Genomic DNA, 18,319 nt, shown 5'->3' with positions numbered 1-18,319 from the left:
GCTGTTGTGCAAATGGAATAGACAACAGGTGGAAATTATAGGCAATTAGAAAGACACCCCCAATAAAGGAGTGGCTCTGCAGGTGGTGACCACAGACCACTTCTCAGTTCCTATGCTTCCTGGCTGATGTTTTGGTCACTTTTGAATGCTGGCGGTGCTTTCACTCTAGTGGTAGCATGAAACGGAGTCTACAACCCACACAAGTGGCTCAGGTAGTCAGCTCATCCAGGATGGCACATCAATGCGAGCTGTGGCAAGAAGGTTTGCTGTGTCTGTCAGCGTAGTGTCCAGAGCATGGAGGCGCTACCAGGAGACAGGCCAGTACATCAGGAGACGTGGAGGAGGCCGTAGGAGGGCAACAACCGAGCAGCAGGACTGCTACCTCCGCCTTTGTGCAAGGAGGAGCAGGAGGAGCACTGCCAGAGCCCTGCAAAATGACCTCCAGCAGGCCACAAATGTGCATGTGTCTGCTCAAACGGTCAGAAACAGACTCCATGAGGGTGGTATGAGGGCCCGACGTCCACAGGTGGGGGTTGTGCTTACAGCCCAACACCGTGCAGGACGTTTGGCATTTGCCAGAGAACACCAAGATTGGCAAATTCGCCACTGGCGCCCTGTGCTCTTCACAGATGAAAGCAGGTTCACACTGAGCACATGTGACAGACGTGACAGAGTCTGGAGATGCCGTGGAGAACGTTCTGCTGCCTGCAACATCCTCCAGCATGACCGGTTTGGCGGTGGGTCAGTCATGGTGTGGCATTTCTTTGGGGTGCCGCACAGCCCTCCATGTGCTCGCCAGAGGTAGCCTGATTGCCATTAGGTACCGAGATGAGATCCTCAGACCGCTTGTGAGACCATATGCTGGTGCGGTTGGCCCTGGGTTCCTCCTAATGCAAGACAATGCTAGACCTCATGTGGCTGGAGTGTGTCAGCAGTTCCTGCAAGAGGAAGGCATTGATGCTATGGACTGGCCCGCCCGTTCCCCAGACCTGAATCCAATTGAGCACATCTGGGACATCATGTCTCGCTCCATCCACCAACGCCACGTTGCACCACAGACTGTCCAGGAGTTGGCGGATGCTTTAGTCCAGGTCTGGGAGGAGATCCCTCAGGAGATCATCCGCCACCTCATCAGGAGCATGCCCAGGTGTTGTAGGGAGGTCATACAGGCACGTGGAGGCCACACACACTACTGAGCCTCATTTTGACTTGTTTTAAGGACATTACATCAAAGTTGGTTCAGCCTGTAGTGTGGTTTTCCACTTTAATTTTGAGTTTGACTCCAAATCCAGACCTCCATGGGTTGATAAATTGGATTTCCATTGATTATTTTTGTGTGATTTTGTTGTCAGCACATTCAACTATGTAAAGAAAAAAGTATTTAATAAGATTATTTCATTCATTCAGATCTAGGATGTGTTATTTTAGTGTTCCCTTTATTTTTTTGAGCAGTGTATATTGATATATCAGCTGGTGTAAGAAAGGCTATATAAATACATTCGATTTGATTTTGATTTGTTTAACACTTTTTTGCTTACTACATGTGTTATGTATGTGTTATTTCATAGTTTTGAGGTCTTCATTATTGTTCTACAATGTAGAAAATAGTAAAATAAAGAAAAACCCTTGAATGAGTAGGCATTCTAAAACATTTGAATGGTAGTGTACATGTAATGACTAATGTACATTGTCATGCGCGGAATGCAGCCTACTATCAGTGTAGAAAGCCTGAAGTTATTTCTGAACTTTGTAGACCTGTTGCATGTAGAATCGTGAGAGTTGTTCGATAATAATACTGTCTAGAGTAGGACTAGTCTACCATACTAAAATTTAATTGAAGTTCAGACATTTTCAGAGTAGGGATCATCAGTCTGCCTATTGATACTTGAAGAGCCAACGTAAGACACCGGTGCATGTTTTAAACTCCTTTTCATGATAGGCCTAGGGCTACATAAAACCTAATACGTCACAACCGCAGATCACGTGTAACCACGCCAGCCCAGGACTGCCACACTGCCACCCGGCTTCTTGTGGGTTTGCACAACTCAAAGAGTTTCTGCAAAAACTGTCAGAAACTCTCAGGGAAGCTCATCTGCATGCTTGTCATCCTCACCAGGGTCTTGTTATGATGCCAAACTACAGTCAGATCCATCTTCAGTGGGCAAATGGGTGCTTCGATGAATCCCGGTTTCAACTGTACTGGGCAGATGGCAGACGTTGTATGGCGTTGTGTGGGCAAGTGGTTTGCTGATGTCATTGTTGTGAACGGAGTGCCCCATGGTGGTGGGGTTATGGTATGATAGATTTTTACCTTGTCAGCTTGGGGATTCGATCTAGCAACCTTTCAGTTACTGGCCCAACGCTCTAACCACTAGGCTACCTGCCGCCACAGCTAGTACTTGGTTGCACAGCCTTTAGCCAAGATAACTGCAGACAAACACTTTATAGCCATTAATGAGCTTGCTGCACCTTTCTACTGGCAATTTGGCACACTTTTCAGCTGCAAACTGCTCTAATTCTTCAATACTTGAGGGGTTCCCTCCACCAACTGCTGTTTTTTAACCCCCTTTTTTCCTCCCTAATTTCGTGATATCCAGTTGCGATCCAATTACGTTCTTGTCTCATCGCTGCAACTGCCCAATGGGCTCGGGAGAGGTGAAGGTCAAGTCATGGGTACTCCCAAACATGAACCGCCAAACCGCACTTTATAACAACCGCCCGCTTAACCAGGAAACCAGCCGCACCAATGTGTTGGAGGAAACACAGTTCAACTGACGACCGGTCAGCCTGCAGGCGTCCTGCCCGCCACAAGGAGCCGCTAGAGCGCGATGAGCCAAATAAAGCCTCCCCTAACCCGGACGATGCTGGGCCAATTGTCCCCCCCCCCCCCAGACTGGGATCAAACTCGGGTCTTTAGTGATGCCTTAAGCACTTCGATGCATTGCCTTAGACCGCTGCGCCACTCGGGAGGCCCCGACATAGGTATATGGACACTTCGCTGGCCACTCCAGCACATTCTTAACCATTGTTGGGTGCTTTTTATGTGGGTTTGGGGTCATTGTCCTGCTGGAAGACCCACATCCTTCAATGGAGAACCAATTTTTGGACACTGCGTTGAACATTGGATGACAAAACACCTGATAATCTGCTGATTTAATGATGCCTTTAGTACGTTCAAGGCCCCCAGTACCAGAGGCAGCAAAGCAACCCCACAGCATTATCAGACTTGATTGTAGGGAGGGTGTTATTTTCATTGAATGCTTCATTTGGTCATTAGCCCTGATCTATATTGCCAAAGAACAGTAATTTAGTTTCATTGGTCCACAGAACATTTCCCCCAGGATTTATGTTTATTTAGGTGGGGTTTTAAGAAGTTAAAATCAGGCTTTCTTGTCTCCTTCAGCAGCGGGGTATTCCTACGTTTACCAATGACAGTGACTGTGTTGCTAGTGACAGCTCCAAACTTCCATCCTACTTTGGTCTTTAGACGCAGACCTGAACCTTGCCCAGACGGGGAGATAGCGACATGTACGTCTGCTCTGTGGTGTCCAACCAGGATCTGACAAGCAACAGCAAGGACTACACTGAGCTCATAGTGCTGAGTGAGTGGCTCTTATCCTCTCAGGGCCTCCAATAGATCCCCCTCACCTGCCTGCATTTTCCACCACCACCCATCCATCCTATGACAAAACAAACAAACAAGTTATTCCATTCAATATTCGTATTTAATACACAACATAGCACAGTACTGATCAAAGAATTTAAAATGCAAGTTTGTGAATAAATACATCTGTTACATGAATACAGTGATGACATTATAGCTATAGGTGGATAAACAGACTTGCAACGGCCACATAGGCTATCCTAGAACCAAAAAGGATCCAAAACGGCTTCCTAATTTAGAAAGTAGTCTGCAAGGTAAACAAGTACAATTAGTCATTTTCATTATATATCAGAAACATAGGCAGGTGCAAAGCAAATACTATACAAAGAGTGAGACAGGGGTTGTGTGCAAAATGTAAAAAAAAATCAACATACAATTTAATGAAATGGTACTTTGGCATTTTAGGCCAAATAACACTGTGATAATTGTTTTATACCCAAGGTAAATTTATCTTACAAAGTGCTGATAAACTTGGTATGTAATGCTACAAACAACGCCGGACGGTTGTGTTTCGTTATTCACAATGGGCCAGCCAGACAACCTTTTACTACAGTCTGGTTTTAGTGTTACAGAAGAACATTTCTGAGATTAGAACTGAGCAGCGGCAGCACATTTCTCCGCTGATAACCAGACCTGTCTGGATAGCCATAGGGGAAACAAACTGTGAGGAGCCAATAGCCTTGTCTAACAATCCCTAACTCCTATTTACTACTCTAGTGTCTGAAGTTCTGAAGGAACTAGATAGGCATGAGCAATATTCTAGACAATCCCCAAACCTCATCGGGACTGGAGCCATTGTTTACATCTGTCCAGTCCCTTCTGAAGTAGGGGAGCTGAATGGTTTAAAGACAAGGGGTTGTTAAAATAAAAAAAATTCTGGTCAAACATTAAAGATAGCTGTTGACAAAAGAGGGCATTATTAAGCATTCTGTAGAATTGCCTGTGTAAAATATCTGTTCGTGACCAATGTGGGTTTGTAGTAAATCGAAATACTGTGTACAAAGCATCTCTTTTTTACAGCTTTGAACAACAGAAGATACTACAAATATGATATGCAGCAATTTACAGTTTGACACCTACAGGCGTGATGGATAATCCAACAAAAAGCATTACATGACATTAAGCAAATACTTTTAGACTGAAATATTATTGCAATCAGTAAAATATAGTAGTTGCTTGTTTTCAGTAAACCATCAGGAAGTGTTTTCTTACTGCTATTCTGAAATGACAGAAGTGCATTGCAGGGGTAACCATCGAACACTTACTTACAGGTGTTCAATTTACCTCGGCCCGAATACATAGATAAAACTGACAGTTAGGCCTAGTAACTGTAATGCTATTAGTATTTCTGTAATGGTTATAGTATTTCTGTTGGTAAAACAATACTTGAGGTAATTTGATGAATGAACAGTCTAATCAGGTCCTAGTAAGTTACGAGTGGCAGGCAAATCACCCAATGAGAGAAGCTCCATGCTTATCTGAAGGCTGCAGATTCATTGACTGTTAGTTAAGACTGCTGAATTGGGACTAATAAAACAAGTACTGGCCAGAGAACCGACTGGTAACGCCAACATTCTCCCTAAGAAAAAACGACATAAAACAAAAACAAGCTGTTTCCAAAAAATCTAACATCTAGTTTAGTCTTTTTTTTTTAAGGCAAGGCTTTCTTTCTTTAGTTTGAGACGGCTGTGGATTTCACAGACACACAAACGTATACATGTCTCATATACAGGTCTTATATTTAAAGGCATTTATCCACAGCTTTGATTGTGGTCCGCAGAGTGCAGAGAAGCAACAGAAAGGGCACAGGGATAGATACAATAATACAGTTGAGTACCAACATCCTACCCTTGGATTAGCCACTACGCTTCAAGGCCTGGTTTCCCAGACCAATATTAAAGCTTAGTCCTGGAATAGAAAGCATGATCAATGGAGAATCTATATTTTGAAAGTGCTTTTTAGTCTAGGAACAGGCTTAGGTGGAATCCGGTTCTGGGAAACCAGCCCTAAATGTTTAGGGTCATGTGGCTTTTATCAAAAGGTAGGATCCGTTGGGCAGACTGGAGTATTTTGTTTCAATAGATATATTTCCTATGTACACACACATCTGGTTCTGTATAAGGATGACAATCACAACAGAGATACAGGTCTAGAGCTCCCTGTGAAATGGTAGTGAGGCAAGGAGCGACAGTAACTTGAGTAGGACAGTGATGGGTTTCCCCTACGGGTGAGAAGTGAGGCGAGTCAGGTTGAGAGCTGGGCCAATTCGTGGTCGCTTGACGAGCTCACCTGCCTTTCCACCCTCCTTTGCATCTTACAGGGGGCCATCCTTGCCTGAATGTCTCCCTTCTTCTCAAAGTAGTCCACCAGGGGCGGCTCGGTGAGCATCGACGCCAGCACCTGCTCAAATGTGATGGACCAATCGCCGTCCAGTATGCTGCCCCGCCGCTGCTGGTCGCCGGCGCAGCCAATCAGGACTGTGTCGTCGGCGATGTCCTCGCACTGCAGCGAACCTGTGCTCACCATGGAGTAGGACGAGACCGACGTGTCATCCTTCACTTCTTCGTCCGACGTCTGCTGAGGCGGCGTTTCCAGCTGGGCCTCCGCCAAGGCCCTGCAGACCAGGGACTGCCCTGAGCTGCTCTCCCCATTCGGCTCCTCCTTTTCGGGTTGGGGCAGTTCAGCGGCGGGAGCCTGGGTGTTGGTGGTGTCGGTTGGTTTGTTGGCACCGTTGTTGGTGAACTTCTTGCCCACCTCTCCAATGCGCAGCAGCAGGCTGGCCACAGTGGCGATGGCGTGGTAGAGCTCCTGCTCCAGTGGGTCCTCGCTGAACATGTTGTACAGGGTCTTACACAGCTCTATGAACTGCTCCTGTAGGGGACACACACAGGGGATCAGGCAGAAATGGCTTCTCTAAGTGTGTATGAGTGGTCAAGTTATGGTCATCTCTCAGTAATGTGGCATGTACCTGGTTCATCCTGCGAAGGTCTTTAATGGTCTCCTTCTTGGGCTCATTCTCCATGGCCCACATCCGCAGGTAGTACTTATAGTCCTTCACCTCTGAAACAGATACCACAATATTACACTGGATACAGTGCCTTCAGAAAGTATTCACACCCCTTGACTTATTCCATATTTTGTTGTGTTACAGCCTGAATTTATAATGGATTAAATAGATTTGTTTTCTCACCCACCTACACACAATACTCCATAATGACAAAATTAAAACATATATCTTTAAAAATGACCGCAAATGTATTGAAAATGAAATACAGAAATATATCATTCCTAAGTATTCACACCCGAGTCAATACTTTGGAAAAGCACCTTCGGCGGTGATTACAGCTTTGAGTCGTCTTTGGTATGTCTGTATCAGCTTTACACATCTGGATTTTCTCACATTCTTCCTCACAGATTTTCTCAAGCTCTGTTAGTTTAGATGGGGAGTGGCAGTGAACAGCAATCTTCAAGTCTTTCCACAGATTTTCAATGGGATTCGTCTGGGCTTTGGCTGGGCCATTCAATGGCTTTCAAATTCTTGTTCTGAAGCCATTCCAGCATTGCTTTGGCTGTAAATCTTCACTGTAGAGACTTGTCCTTCTTGCAGGTTCTCCCATCTCAGCCAAGGAACTCTGTAGTTCTGTCCCCTCCCTGACAAGTCCTTCTTGCCCGGTTGCTCAGTTTGGTCGGATGGCGAGCTCTAGGTAGTCTGGGTAGTTCCATATTTCCCAATGATGGAGTTCACTATGCTCTTGGAAACTTTCAACACTCTAGAAATAGTTTTATTCTCATCCCCAGATGTAGGCCTCATCACAATTGTTGGAGATCTACGGACAGTTCCTTGGACTTCATGGTATAGTTTCCGCTCTGACATGAACTGTCAAATTTGGGACCTTATATAGACAGGCGTGTTTCTTTCTAAATCATGTCCAAACAATTTAATTGGCCACAGACTCCAATCAAGTTGTAGTGACATCTCAAGGATGATCAAAGAAAATTGGATGCACCTGAGCTCAATTTAGAGTGTCATAGCAAATGGGGTGTGAATACTTATGTAAATAATTTTCAACAAATTTAGAAACATTTCTAAAAACATGTTTTACTTTGTAATTATGGGGTATTGTATGTAGATGGGTGAGAAAAACAAATGTAATACAGTGGCAAGAAAAAGTATGTGAACCATTTAGAATTGGTCCTAAAATCACACCAATAGACGAAACACAGTGTGCTTATCTAATAACACACAAATTATTGTATTTTTCTTGTCTATATTGAATACATCATTTAAACATTCACTGTGTAGGTTGGAAAAAGTATGTGAACCCTTAGGCTAATGACCTCTCCAAACGCTTATTGGACTCAGGAGTCAGCTAACCTGGAGTCCAAACAATGAAACGAGATTAGAGATGTTGGTTAGAGCTGCCCTGCCCTAAAAAAAAAAAAAAAAAAAAAAACACTAAATTTGAGTTTGCTATTCCCAAGAAGCATTGCCTGATTTGAACCATGCCTTGAACAAAATAAATATCAGAAGACCTAAGAATAGTTGACTTGCATAAAGCTGGAAAGGGTTACAAAAGTATCTCTAAAAGCCTTGATGTTCATCAGTCCACGGTAAAACAAATTGTCTATAAATGGAGAAAGTTCAGCACTGTTGCTACTCTCCCTAGGAGTGGCCATCCTGAAAAGATGACTGCAAGAGCACTGCGCAGAATGCTCAATGAGGTTAAGACGAATCCTAGAGTGTCAGCTAAAGACTTACAGTAATCTCTGGAACATGATAACATCTCTGACGAGTCTACGATACGTAAAACACTAAACAAGAATGGTGTTCATGGGAGGACACCACGGAAGAAACCACTGCTGTCCAAAAAAAACATTGCTGCACGTCTGAAGTTTGCAAAAGAGCACCGGGATGTTCCAGAGTGCTACTGACAAAATATTCTGTGGACAGATGAAACTAAAGTTGAGTTGTTTGGAAGGAACACACAACACTATGTGTGGATAAAAACATCAAAACCTCATCCTCACTGTAAAGTATGGTGGAGGGAGCATCATTGTTTTGGCTGCTTTGCTGCCTCAGGGTCTGGACAGCTTGCTATCATTGAGGGGAAAATGAATTCCCAAGTTTATCAAGACATTTTGCAGGAGAATGTGAGGCTATCTGTCCACCAATCGAAGCTCAACAGAAGTTTGGTGATGCAACAGGTCAACGACCCAAAATACAAGTAAATCAACAACAGAATGTCTTCAAAATAAGAAAATCCTGACCTCAACCTGATTTGAGATCCTGTGGCATGACCTCAAGAGAGCGGTTCACACCAGACATCCCAAGAATATTGCTGAACTGAAACAGTTTTGTAAAGAAGAATGGTCCAAAATTCCTCCTGACCGTTGTGCAGGTCTGATCTGCAACTACAAAAAATGTTTGGTTGAGGTTATTGCTCCAAAAAGGAGGGTCAACCAGTTATTAAATCAAAGGGTTCACATACTTTTCCCATCCACACCATGTTCAATAAAGACATGAAAATGTATAATTGTTTGTGTGTTAGTGTAAGCAGACTGTGTTTATCTATTGTTGTGACTTAGATGAAGATCAGATGTTATGACAAATTTATGCAGAAATCCAGGTAATTCCATAGGGCTCACATACTTTTTCTTGCCACTGTACATTTTGAATTCAGGCTGTTATGTAAGTTAAGGGGTATAAATGCTTTCTGAAGGCACTGTATATATAGCAATACCGTTTGAATCCTGCAGAGGGCAGGACAAGGAAGAAGACCAGTACTGTAAAAAGGTCATAAATATAGGTCATTAATATAGGCAGGGGAGTGAGGCTCACCTTTCTTCTGCTCTGCATCTCCGCTTCCCGATGCGTCCTCAGCCTCTTTCACCTCTTCTCCTGCAGACAGAGACAACCACCACCATCACCATGCCCACAAAGCCACTAATCAGACCATCCACACCAGTGTACACACTACACAGTGACAAGTAGGAAAGTGGGTTATCTAGACAGGGGTTGGGAGGTGGGGGGTCTTTCCAGTGGAAGATGATTGTGCTAGTTTGTGAGACATCAACTAGCCCCCAGATGCTAGGAGGGTAACAGGCAGGGATGGAAGATGCGGATACCACAGCAGATTATACAGGGGAAAAGCGATGCGATGTCATTCACACCTGGACCGGAACGTACCAAAGAGAGCTCAGAGTGGACTGTACCAAGTGGACAGGGAGAGGAAATTAAAGGGGGGAGTACTACAAAGAGCATTTTGATCAAGGTTCTCCACTCTGTATAAAGATAGATGTGTAATCTGCTGGTATGATGTCACTGAGTGTGCTATACCACATGGGGAGGATATTAAGAGGTGAGAGAGATGTCCTCTGAACTACAACTAATCATTGTTTCACAAGTTTGCTGATTGTTCAAACATGAGATTGACTATTTCCTCTGAATACAGTGTGGCCACCATTTTATTGATCAAAAGTGTCTTTGTGACACAGAGATTCCCAGAGAGACAAACCTGAGGTCACTTCCTGCACCAGGAAGTCCAGATCAGACAAGAAGGGAGGTTCTTGAGCGGTGAGAAGAAAACAGAACCAGATGGGGAGAGAGGACAGACATGAGAGAAAGAATTAAAGAGAGAGAAAGGTAGATAAAGAGCAAGATGGAGAGATTAAGACAAAGTGAGAAGGGAGGAAGGTGAGATGAGAAAGAGGTAGGCAGGGAGGAGAGGATCAAACGATAGGAAGATGAGAATACACATTTTGGTCAGTTAAGACAGTAGTAGGAATCAGTTTTCAATGCACAGACACATGTAAGGGACCAGGACTGTAGCCTCAAGCAAAAAAAAAAAAAATCGAACCAACATGTCCATGTATCACATGGAAATTGTGAGCAAAATACAGTATGAAAGATGGTTCACACGTGTGTGTGTTTCCTCCTGAGGGAATATGTTACATTTATGTCAACAGCAGTAAGTTTATGGCAACAGCAGTATGTTTATGTCAACATCGATGTGTGTGTGTGTACCCTGTGAAGTGTCATCGTCAGTGAAGAACTGTGTAGCTTCCAGTGCAGACTCGGCCTCCTCTGGACACAATGCTGTAAGAGAAACAAGAAGCATGTTCGCCCCAGTATGTATTATCCTAACACACACACACACACACACAAATCATACCCACAAGCAAGCACGTGCACATACTTTCTCCAAACGTGCTCAATTGTTCCCATTCAGAAACATTATAGTAACACACCAACACAATTATTCCGTCACGCATATACATGGTGCCTGTCCCTTTAAAAAAAAAAACACACCACCCAAAGCACAGGGCCACAAGACTGTGCCGATTCACTACAACTGTGTTTGAGGGAAAAAGTGTGTGTGAAGCTAATTAGTGAGACTGGGAGTGTGAATGTCCTGCAGTATGTCTGCAATGAGTTGATCGGGCTGTTATTGGACTGTCAGAGTTGTGTTTTTCCCTGCTTACCTGGCGGCAGGTGAAGATTGTACAGTAACTTGAGTTTCTCTGTCATGTCTCCGTGGTACATCCCACCTTTTGGGAGACACGTGGTGGGTCAGTGGAATCCATGCTGACTAATCGTAAAATCACTACCAGCCAATTAAGCAGTGAGATTTATCCTGCTACAAACTAGCACATAACTGGTCTCGAAAATATCTCAAAACACCAGCTGTGCAACCCCGACCCTCCTCCCGACACATCCATGTTAAATATAGAAATCAGTTCATATTTTCAACAGAAAGTTGCGATTCTCTACTTCTTCAAACTCACTCAGGCCCGTGACAAACTCCTTGAAGTTGATGAGGCCGTCCTTGTTCATGTCCAGCAGGCGGAAGAGGCGTGCGGCCAGAGTGGCGGTGTGCGTCCCACAGGGCCAGGTGCCCAGGGCCCCAAACAGCTGGCAGAACTGTCCCAGGTCAATGCGGTACTGCTCCAGGTAGGGCAGGCTGGGGTCGTGGCGCTCCGCCGCTGTGGTGCTGGCCCCCCAGTAGCAGCTCATTATGTGCTTGGCCTGCCATGGGGAAGTGGGATGCAGCTCAGAGGTAGTACTGGCTGATTGAAACATTGAATGGATAGTGCAATGGTGCTTGACAGTTGAGAGATTTGAGCTATTGACAATGGCTTGATAATGATGGCTTTTGTTGCCGGCTTTCAGTTAAAAAAATAAAAAATAAATGTTTTGTCACATATACTGGATAGGTACAGTGAAATGTGTTGTCTTACACTTGTTTAGGGCATGAGCCACAACTTGTTTTGTTCTCAGTCTATTCATAATGCTTACATAACACATACCGTGTGACAGCTGTGTGACTTGTCATCACAACCATGACCAGCATCACACAACAAACAACTTATTTACCACCCACCACACTAAGTTGACACGCCTGAGTTAAGAACAACATTGCTAACAGAGAAAACGAAATGTTCAAAACCACTGTTGGGTAATGATGTAAAACGCCGTAGGAACGATAATAACGATGATCTGTTACCTTGAAGTGAACATAGAGTTCCTCTAGCTCCTCGATACTGAAGGCTGAGTCTGTCATGATAGCTCTTACCTGTGGATAGACACACAGCTCTACATCAGACAGAGAAACACCTCTGGCTACAGCATATTAAGTAGCCACTGTATGACTTAGGCATGCACATGTTTTTGTTCCAACCTTAACATAACCTATTCGATACATCTCATATCCACAATTGATCATTATTAAATGGATACTTTTGGATTTTGGCAATGAGGCCCTTTATTTACTTCCCCAGAATAAGATGAACTTGTGGAATTTTTATCTCTCTGTGTCCAGTATTAAGGAAGTTAGTGGTAGTTTCGCGAGGTAATGCTAACTAGCGTTAGCCCAATGACTGGAAGTCTATGGGTATCTGCTAGCATTTTGGCCTCATTGCCAAAATCTCAAAGTATCCATTAAATGTTTTTTTATTTTTTTTATTTAACCTTTATTTAACTAGGCAAGTAAGTTAAGAACAAATTCTTATTTACAATGACGGCCTCCCGGGGAACAGTGGGTTAGGTTAACTGCCTTGTTCAGGGGCAGAACGACAGATTTTTATCTTGTCAGCTCGGGGAGTTGATCCAGCAACCTTTCGGTTACTGGCCCAACGCTCTAACCACTAGGCTACCTGCCACCCCATGGGACTCCCAATAACGGCCGGTTGAGATACAGCCTGGATTCGAACCAGGGTGTCTGTAGTGACGCCTCTAGCATTGAGATGCAGTGCCTTAAGACTGCTGCACCACTCGTGAGCCCCCTTTAAGGTTGAAATGAATAACCTAATCCAGAGACATTTACACAGAGCATACCAAACATTAGGAACACCTTCCTAATATTGAGATGCACCCCCTTTTGCCCTCAGAACAGCCTCAATTTGGTCAGGGCATGGACTCTCCAAGGTGTCGAAAGCGTTCCACAGGGATGCTGGCCCATGTTGACGCCAATGCTTCCCACAGTTGTGTCAAGTTGGTGGTGGACCATTCTTGATACTCACGGGAAACTATTGAGCGTTGCAGTTCTTGACACAAACCGGTGTGCCTGGCACCTACTACCATACCCCGTTCAAAGGCACTTAAATATTTTGTCCTGTCCATTCACCCTCAATGGCACACATACACAATCCAAGTCTCAATTGTCTCAAGGCTTAAAAATCCTTCTGTAACCACTTACACTGATTGAAGTGGATTTAATAAGTGACATCAAATAATGGATTTTAGCTTTCACCTGGATTCACCTGGTCAGTCTCTCATGGAAAGAGAAGGTGTTCCCTCAGTGTATAGAGAGTTGGGCCGATGTGGTTTCTGTCTGAACGTTCCAAGAGCACCACTTTCTCCTCCACAGCCATTGCTAAGTGATAATTGACATGTCTGCGTTATGCTGTTTATTTCTGATCGTTTTTAAAACATATGAACATGTCCAGTGAAAGCAGATACAGTCGAAGTCGGAAGTTTACATGCATACATTTAAACTCAGTGTTTCACAATTCCTGACATTTAATCCAAGTAAAAATTCCCTGTCTTAGGTCAGTTAGGATCACCACTTTATTTTAAGAATGTGAAATGTCAGAATAATAGTAGAGAGAATGATTTATTTCAGCTTTAATTTCTTTCATCACATTCCCAGTGGGTAAGAAGTTTACATACACTCAATTAGTATTTGGTAGCATTGCCTTTAAATTGTTTAACTTGAGTCAAACATTTTGGGTAGCCTTCCACAAGCTTTCCACAATAAGTTGGGTGAATTTTGGCCCATTCCTCCTGACAGAGCTGGTGTAACTGAGTCAGGTTTGTAGGCCTCCTTGCTCATACAAGCTTTTTCGGTTCTGCCCACAAATTTTCTATAGGATTGAGGTCAGGGCTTTGTGACAGCCAACCAATACCTTGATTTTGTTGTCTTTAAGCCATTTAGCCACAACTTTGGAGGTATGCTTGGGGTCATTGTCCATTTGGAAGACCCATTTGCGACGAAGCTTTAACTTCCTGACTGATGTCTTGAGATGTTGCTTCAATATATCCACATCATTTTCCTCCCTCATAATGCCATCTATTTTGTGAAGTGCACCAGTCCCTCCTGCAGCAAAGCACCCCCACAACATGATGCTGCCACCCCAGTGCTTCATGGTTGGGATGGTGTTCTTCGGCTTGCAAGCCTCCCCCTTTTTCCTCCAAACATAAACATGGTCATTATGGCCAAACAGTTCTATTTTTGTTTCATCAGACCAGAGGACATTTCTCCAAAACGTATGATCTTTGTCCCCATGTGCAGTTGCAAACCGTAGTCTGGCTTTTTTATGGCGGTTTTGGAGCAGTGGCTTCTTCCTTGCTGAGCGACCTTTCAGGTTATGTCGATATAGGACTCTTTTTACTGTGGATATAGATACTTTTGTACCCGTTTCCTCCAGCATCTTCACAAGGTCCTTTACTGTTGTTCTGGGATTGATTTGCACTTTTCACACCAAAGTACGTTCATACGACACAACGTGTCTCCTTCCTGAGCGGTATGATGGCTGCGTGGTCCCATGGTGTTTATACTTGCGTACTATTGTTTGTACAAATGAACGTTGTACCTTCGGCGTTTGGAAATTGCTCCCAAGGATGAACCAGACTTGTGGAGGTCTACAATTTTTATTCTGAGGTCTTGGCTGATTTCTTTTGATTTTCCCATGATGTCAAGCAAAGAGGCACTGAGTTTGAAGGTAGGCCTTGAAATACATCCACAGGTACACCTCCAATTTACTCAAATGATGTCAATTAGCCTATCAGAAGCTTCTAAAGCATGACATAATTTTATGGAATTTTCCAAGCTGTTCAAAGGCACAGCCTTCTGACCCACTGGAATTGTGATACAGTGAATTATAAGTCAAATAATCTGTCTGTAAACAATTGTTGGAAAAATTACTTGTGTCATGCACAGTCCTAACCAACTTGCCAAAACTATAGTATGTTAACAAGAAATGTTTGGAGTGGTTGAAAAACGAGTTTTAATGACTCCAACCTAAGTGTATGTAAACTTCCGACTTCAACTGTATGCAACACAGTACAGACTTGGATAAACATTATCCCACTGCTCTGTTTTGCTTGTTTACAGAGGGTCATTTCATCGGGAACGGTCAGAGGCGAGGTCACCAAGCGCTTCATTCATAGTCACATCTTTGCAGTAATGGAAAAAGTACCTTAATAGAAAATGACTCAAGTAAAAGTGAAAGACACCCAGTAAAATACTACTTGAGTAAAAGTCTAAAAGTATCTATTTTTAAATGTACTTAAGTGCAGTGGTGGAAAAAGTACTCAAATTGTCACACGGACAGCCAGTGGAACACTCCAACATCATTTACAAAAGCAGTATTTGTGTTTAGTGAGTCCGCCAGATCAGAGGCGGTAGGGATGACAACGGTTATATTGATAGGTGCGTGTATTGGAGCATATTGCTGTCTTGCCTGAACATTCAAAATGTAACGAGTACTTTTGGGTCTCAGGGAAAATGTATGGAATAAAAAGTACATATTTTCATTAGGAATGTAATGGAGTAAAAGTAAATGTATAAACAGTGAAGTAAAGTACAGATGCCCCCCAAAACTGCTTAAGTATTTCAAAGTATTTTTAATTAGTTACTTTACACCACTGCTTCTTTGACGTATGAACTCACCACGCTCCTCTTGGCAGTGTCCTCCAGCGATTGGATGACCTTTAACCTCTGATGGAACCTCATCTGCTCGATGACATCAGCACGCAAACTACCAAACTTCTGCTCAGGGACACAGACAGAGGGAAAAGGCGGTGAAGTCACTAATATGTAGAATTGAAATCAATCTCTCCTTGTTCTATGTGATTGACTTAACAAGCGAGTTGTGTGAAAAAGTCACGTGGTTCTACTAGTCATGTCTTACGTCACAGGATGACTTGATGAGCTGGAACACGTCAATCTGAGGCGGTGGCTCATCGCCACTGGTCAACAGGGCGTGGAGGTGGGGAATGGGCGGAGACACTGTCTCCTTGTTGACAACATTGTCCAGATACCTGTGAATGAGTGAGAGAGAGAATATCTAATATTTCTCACACCAGGGCAATATGGCTATAGCTTCTTCAGTTTAGAGTAGTAATGCCATCATTCATAAATAGAAGAAAAAAAACAAGTAAACCTTTCTGTATAGTTACACTATAGTTACCATTCCAATTAAACATTTTGGCTGCGCAATGTGTATTGGTGTCAATTAACTGGAAGTCAGTTCAGTCAAGTGAATTAGGTAAGAAGCACTTGAGAAATTGTTCCTTCCATCCCTTCTATTCCCCCAATCACCGTCCAAGGATGGTCATGGCCTCTCCCTCGTCATTGCAGTCCAGCAGGGTGTCCATATTGGCGTGCAGCACGGCCAGCGCCACTTGGAAGATGACCTTGATGCCCTCGTAGAAGAAGCAGTCGACCAGAAGCACGGCGCTGTCGAACGGCATGACGCTGAGGAACAGGGTGAGGAACCAGGAGAGGGAGATGGTGGAGATGACTCCCAGCTCCTGCATGTGCTCGTACAGGAAGGGGAGGCAATGCCGAGTCAGCTCCTCAAACACACCCTGGTCAACGAGAGCACCTGAGAGAGAGAAAGACTATTTAGAACGTACTGTTTAGTAAAACGGTATGCAATAAGCAACAAATATCAACATACCTCTGAGAAGCAATGTTCCCTCAAAAACATTTTTGTATCCAGTGCACGTTTACTGTGAACACTGATGCTGTACCCACTTTAAGATAGTTTTCAGACAGTGGTCAAGTAGGCTACTGTGGCTATTTGATCATAATGCAGGCCTACCAGAGTGATCTACCATCATAAACAACGGAGAAAATGCATCCCATAACATTTCAACATGGAAATAGCTGTTCTATCATTCAGCCTACAGTAGCAACCAATGTGCGGTGTTCAATGTAGGCCTACATTCCATGAGACTTTCGGGAGAAAAAAAAAACATGCAGCGCTTGACATCAACCCGTTTATCCACTTGTCCTTCAGACATGGTGACTGAAAATTGTGGTGTGCTTGATGCAAGAAACCACTTTACAAAATACAATGCATTATTATTCATGCCATTATTACAGAGAATCAGACAAATTATGTTACCCTCTGCCTACTTAGCTTATTCAAGCCGGTCTCAAAATACAACACTGCCCCTTGAAGACACACAAAAAAAAGCTATTGATTTCCCTACTCGCTTTTCAAAGATGTCTAAAAATGTACATGTTTTGTTCTCTTGCAGGAAGCAATCACTGACTACAAATGATCTGTAACTGGGCTAATTACTCAATAACTAGCAAAGGATAGGAACAAAATCTGCACACGTGGCTACATGCAGCTCTCGCTTTGATCTCAGAACAAGCGCATCTACTCCTGACTGCTCATGCTGTAAACACAGTCAGAGACTTTTTCCACATTTTGTTACATTACAGCCTTATTCTAAAAATAATTAAATAAAAACAATTCCTCAGCAATATACACAGAATACCTCATAATGACATAGCGAAAACAGGTTTTTAGAAATGTTTGCAAACGTATTAAAAGCAAAATACAGAAATACCTTATTTACATAAGTATTAAGACGCCTCGTTATGAGACTCGAAATTGAGCTCAGGTGGATCCTGTTTCCAATGATCGTCCTTGAAGTTTCTATAACTTGATTGGTGTCCACCTGTGGTAAATTCAATTGATTGGACATGATTTGGAAAAGGCACACACCTGTCAGGATTAGGGTTGCAAAGGGTCGGAAACTTTCCAGGAAATTGCCGGAAATTTTCCAATGGAAGTTAATCCCGGGAATTTTGCTTATATTGATAAAATCTTTTAGCTTATAACAGTGACCCTTTTTGTGGGATACACAAAAAGGCAATTCTAGGTCTTGTGGCATATTTTGGTTAAACTATCCCCAATTCAATGGAATTGTAACCCTCTGCATGCACAGTGCACTCTTCCATCACATGAACTGCTGATTCTCAAGATCTTGCACACTAATGAGATGCTATTGAGCCCACACTACTACACTGTCTGAGCCAAGGACTACATACTTTTGATTACAATACTTGGTGGTGAATATATTTTATAATATACTGCTCCAAAAAATAAAGGGAACACTTAAACACATCCTAGATC

At 43.3% G+C, this 18,319-nt stretch overlaps 1 protein-coding gene across 3 annotated transcripts in view; it reads right to left on the bottom strand.

Moving 5' to 3' along the window:
- Positions 1 to 3,703: 3,703 nt before the first annotated feature.
- The window catches only part of LOC106604567 (TBC1 domain family member 9B), a 52,668-nt gene continuing 38,052 nt past the window's right edge, over positions 3,704 to 18,319 (bottom strand). For 2 of the 3 annotated variants that reach the window (XM_045718038.2, XM_014199332.3), the window contains 11 exons: positions 16,486 to 16,771; positions 16,076 to 16,205; positions 15,835 to 15,933; positions 12,169 to 12,237; positions 11,450 to 11,690; positions 11,147 to 11,212; positions 10,689 to 10,760; positions 10,180 to 10,230; positions 9,504 to 9,563; positions 6,633 to 6,724; positions 3,704 to 6,535 (listed from right to left, as the gene is read on the bottom strand). In XM_045718038.2, coding sequence (XP_045573994.1) covers positions 5,909 to 6,535; positions 6,633 to 6,724; positions 9,504 to 9,563; positions 10,180 to 10,230; positions 10,689 to 10,760; positions 11,147 to 11,212; positions 11,450 to 11,690; positions 12,169 to 12,237; positions 15,835 to 15,933; positions 16,076 to 16,205; positions 16,486 to 16,771 — 1,793 coding nt within the window. In that variant the 3' untranslated portion in view covers positions 3,704 to 5,908. The remainder of the gene's footprint in view (positions 6,536 to 6,632; positions 6,725 to 9,503; positions 9,564 to 10,179; positions 10,231 to 10,688; positions 10,761 to 11,146; positions 11,213 to 11,449; positions 11,691 to 12,168; positions 12,238 to 15,834; positions 15,934 to 16,075; positions 16,206 to 16,485; positions 16,772 to 18,319) is intronic. The other variant, XM_014199333.3, reaches the window with a different exon arrangement.

Source organism: Salmo salar, chromosome 05, assembly GCF_965601325.2.
Source record: "Salmo salar chromosome 05, fSalSal1, whole genome shotgun sequence".
Lineage (NCBI taxonomy): Eukaryota > Metazoa > Chordata > Actinopteri > Salmoniformes > Salmonidae > Salmo > Salmo salar.
This window is presented reverse-complemented; position numbering and strand designations above follow the sequence as displayed.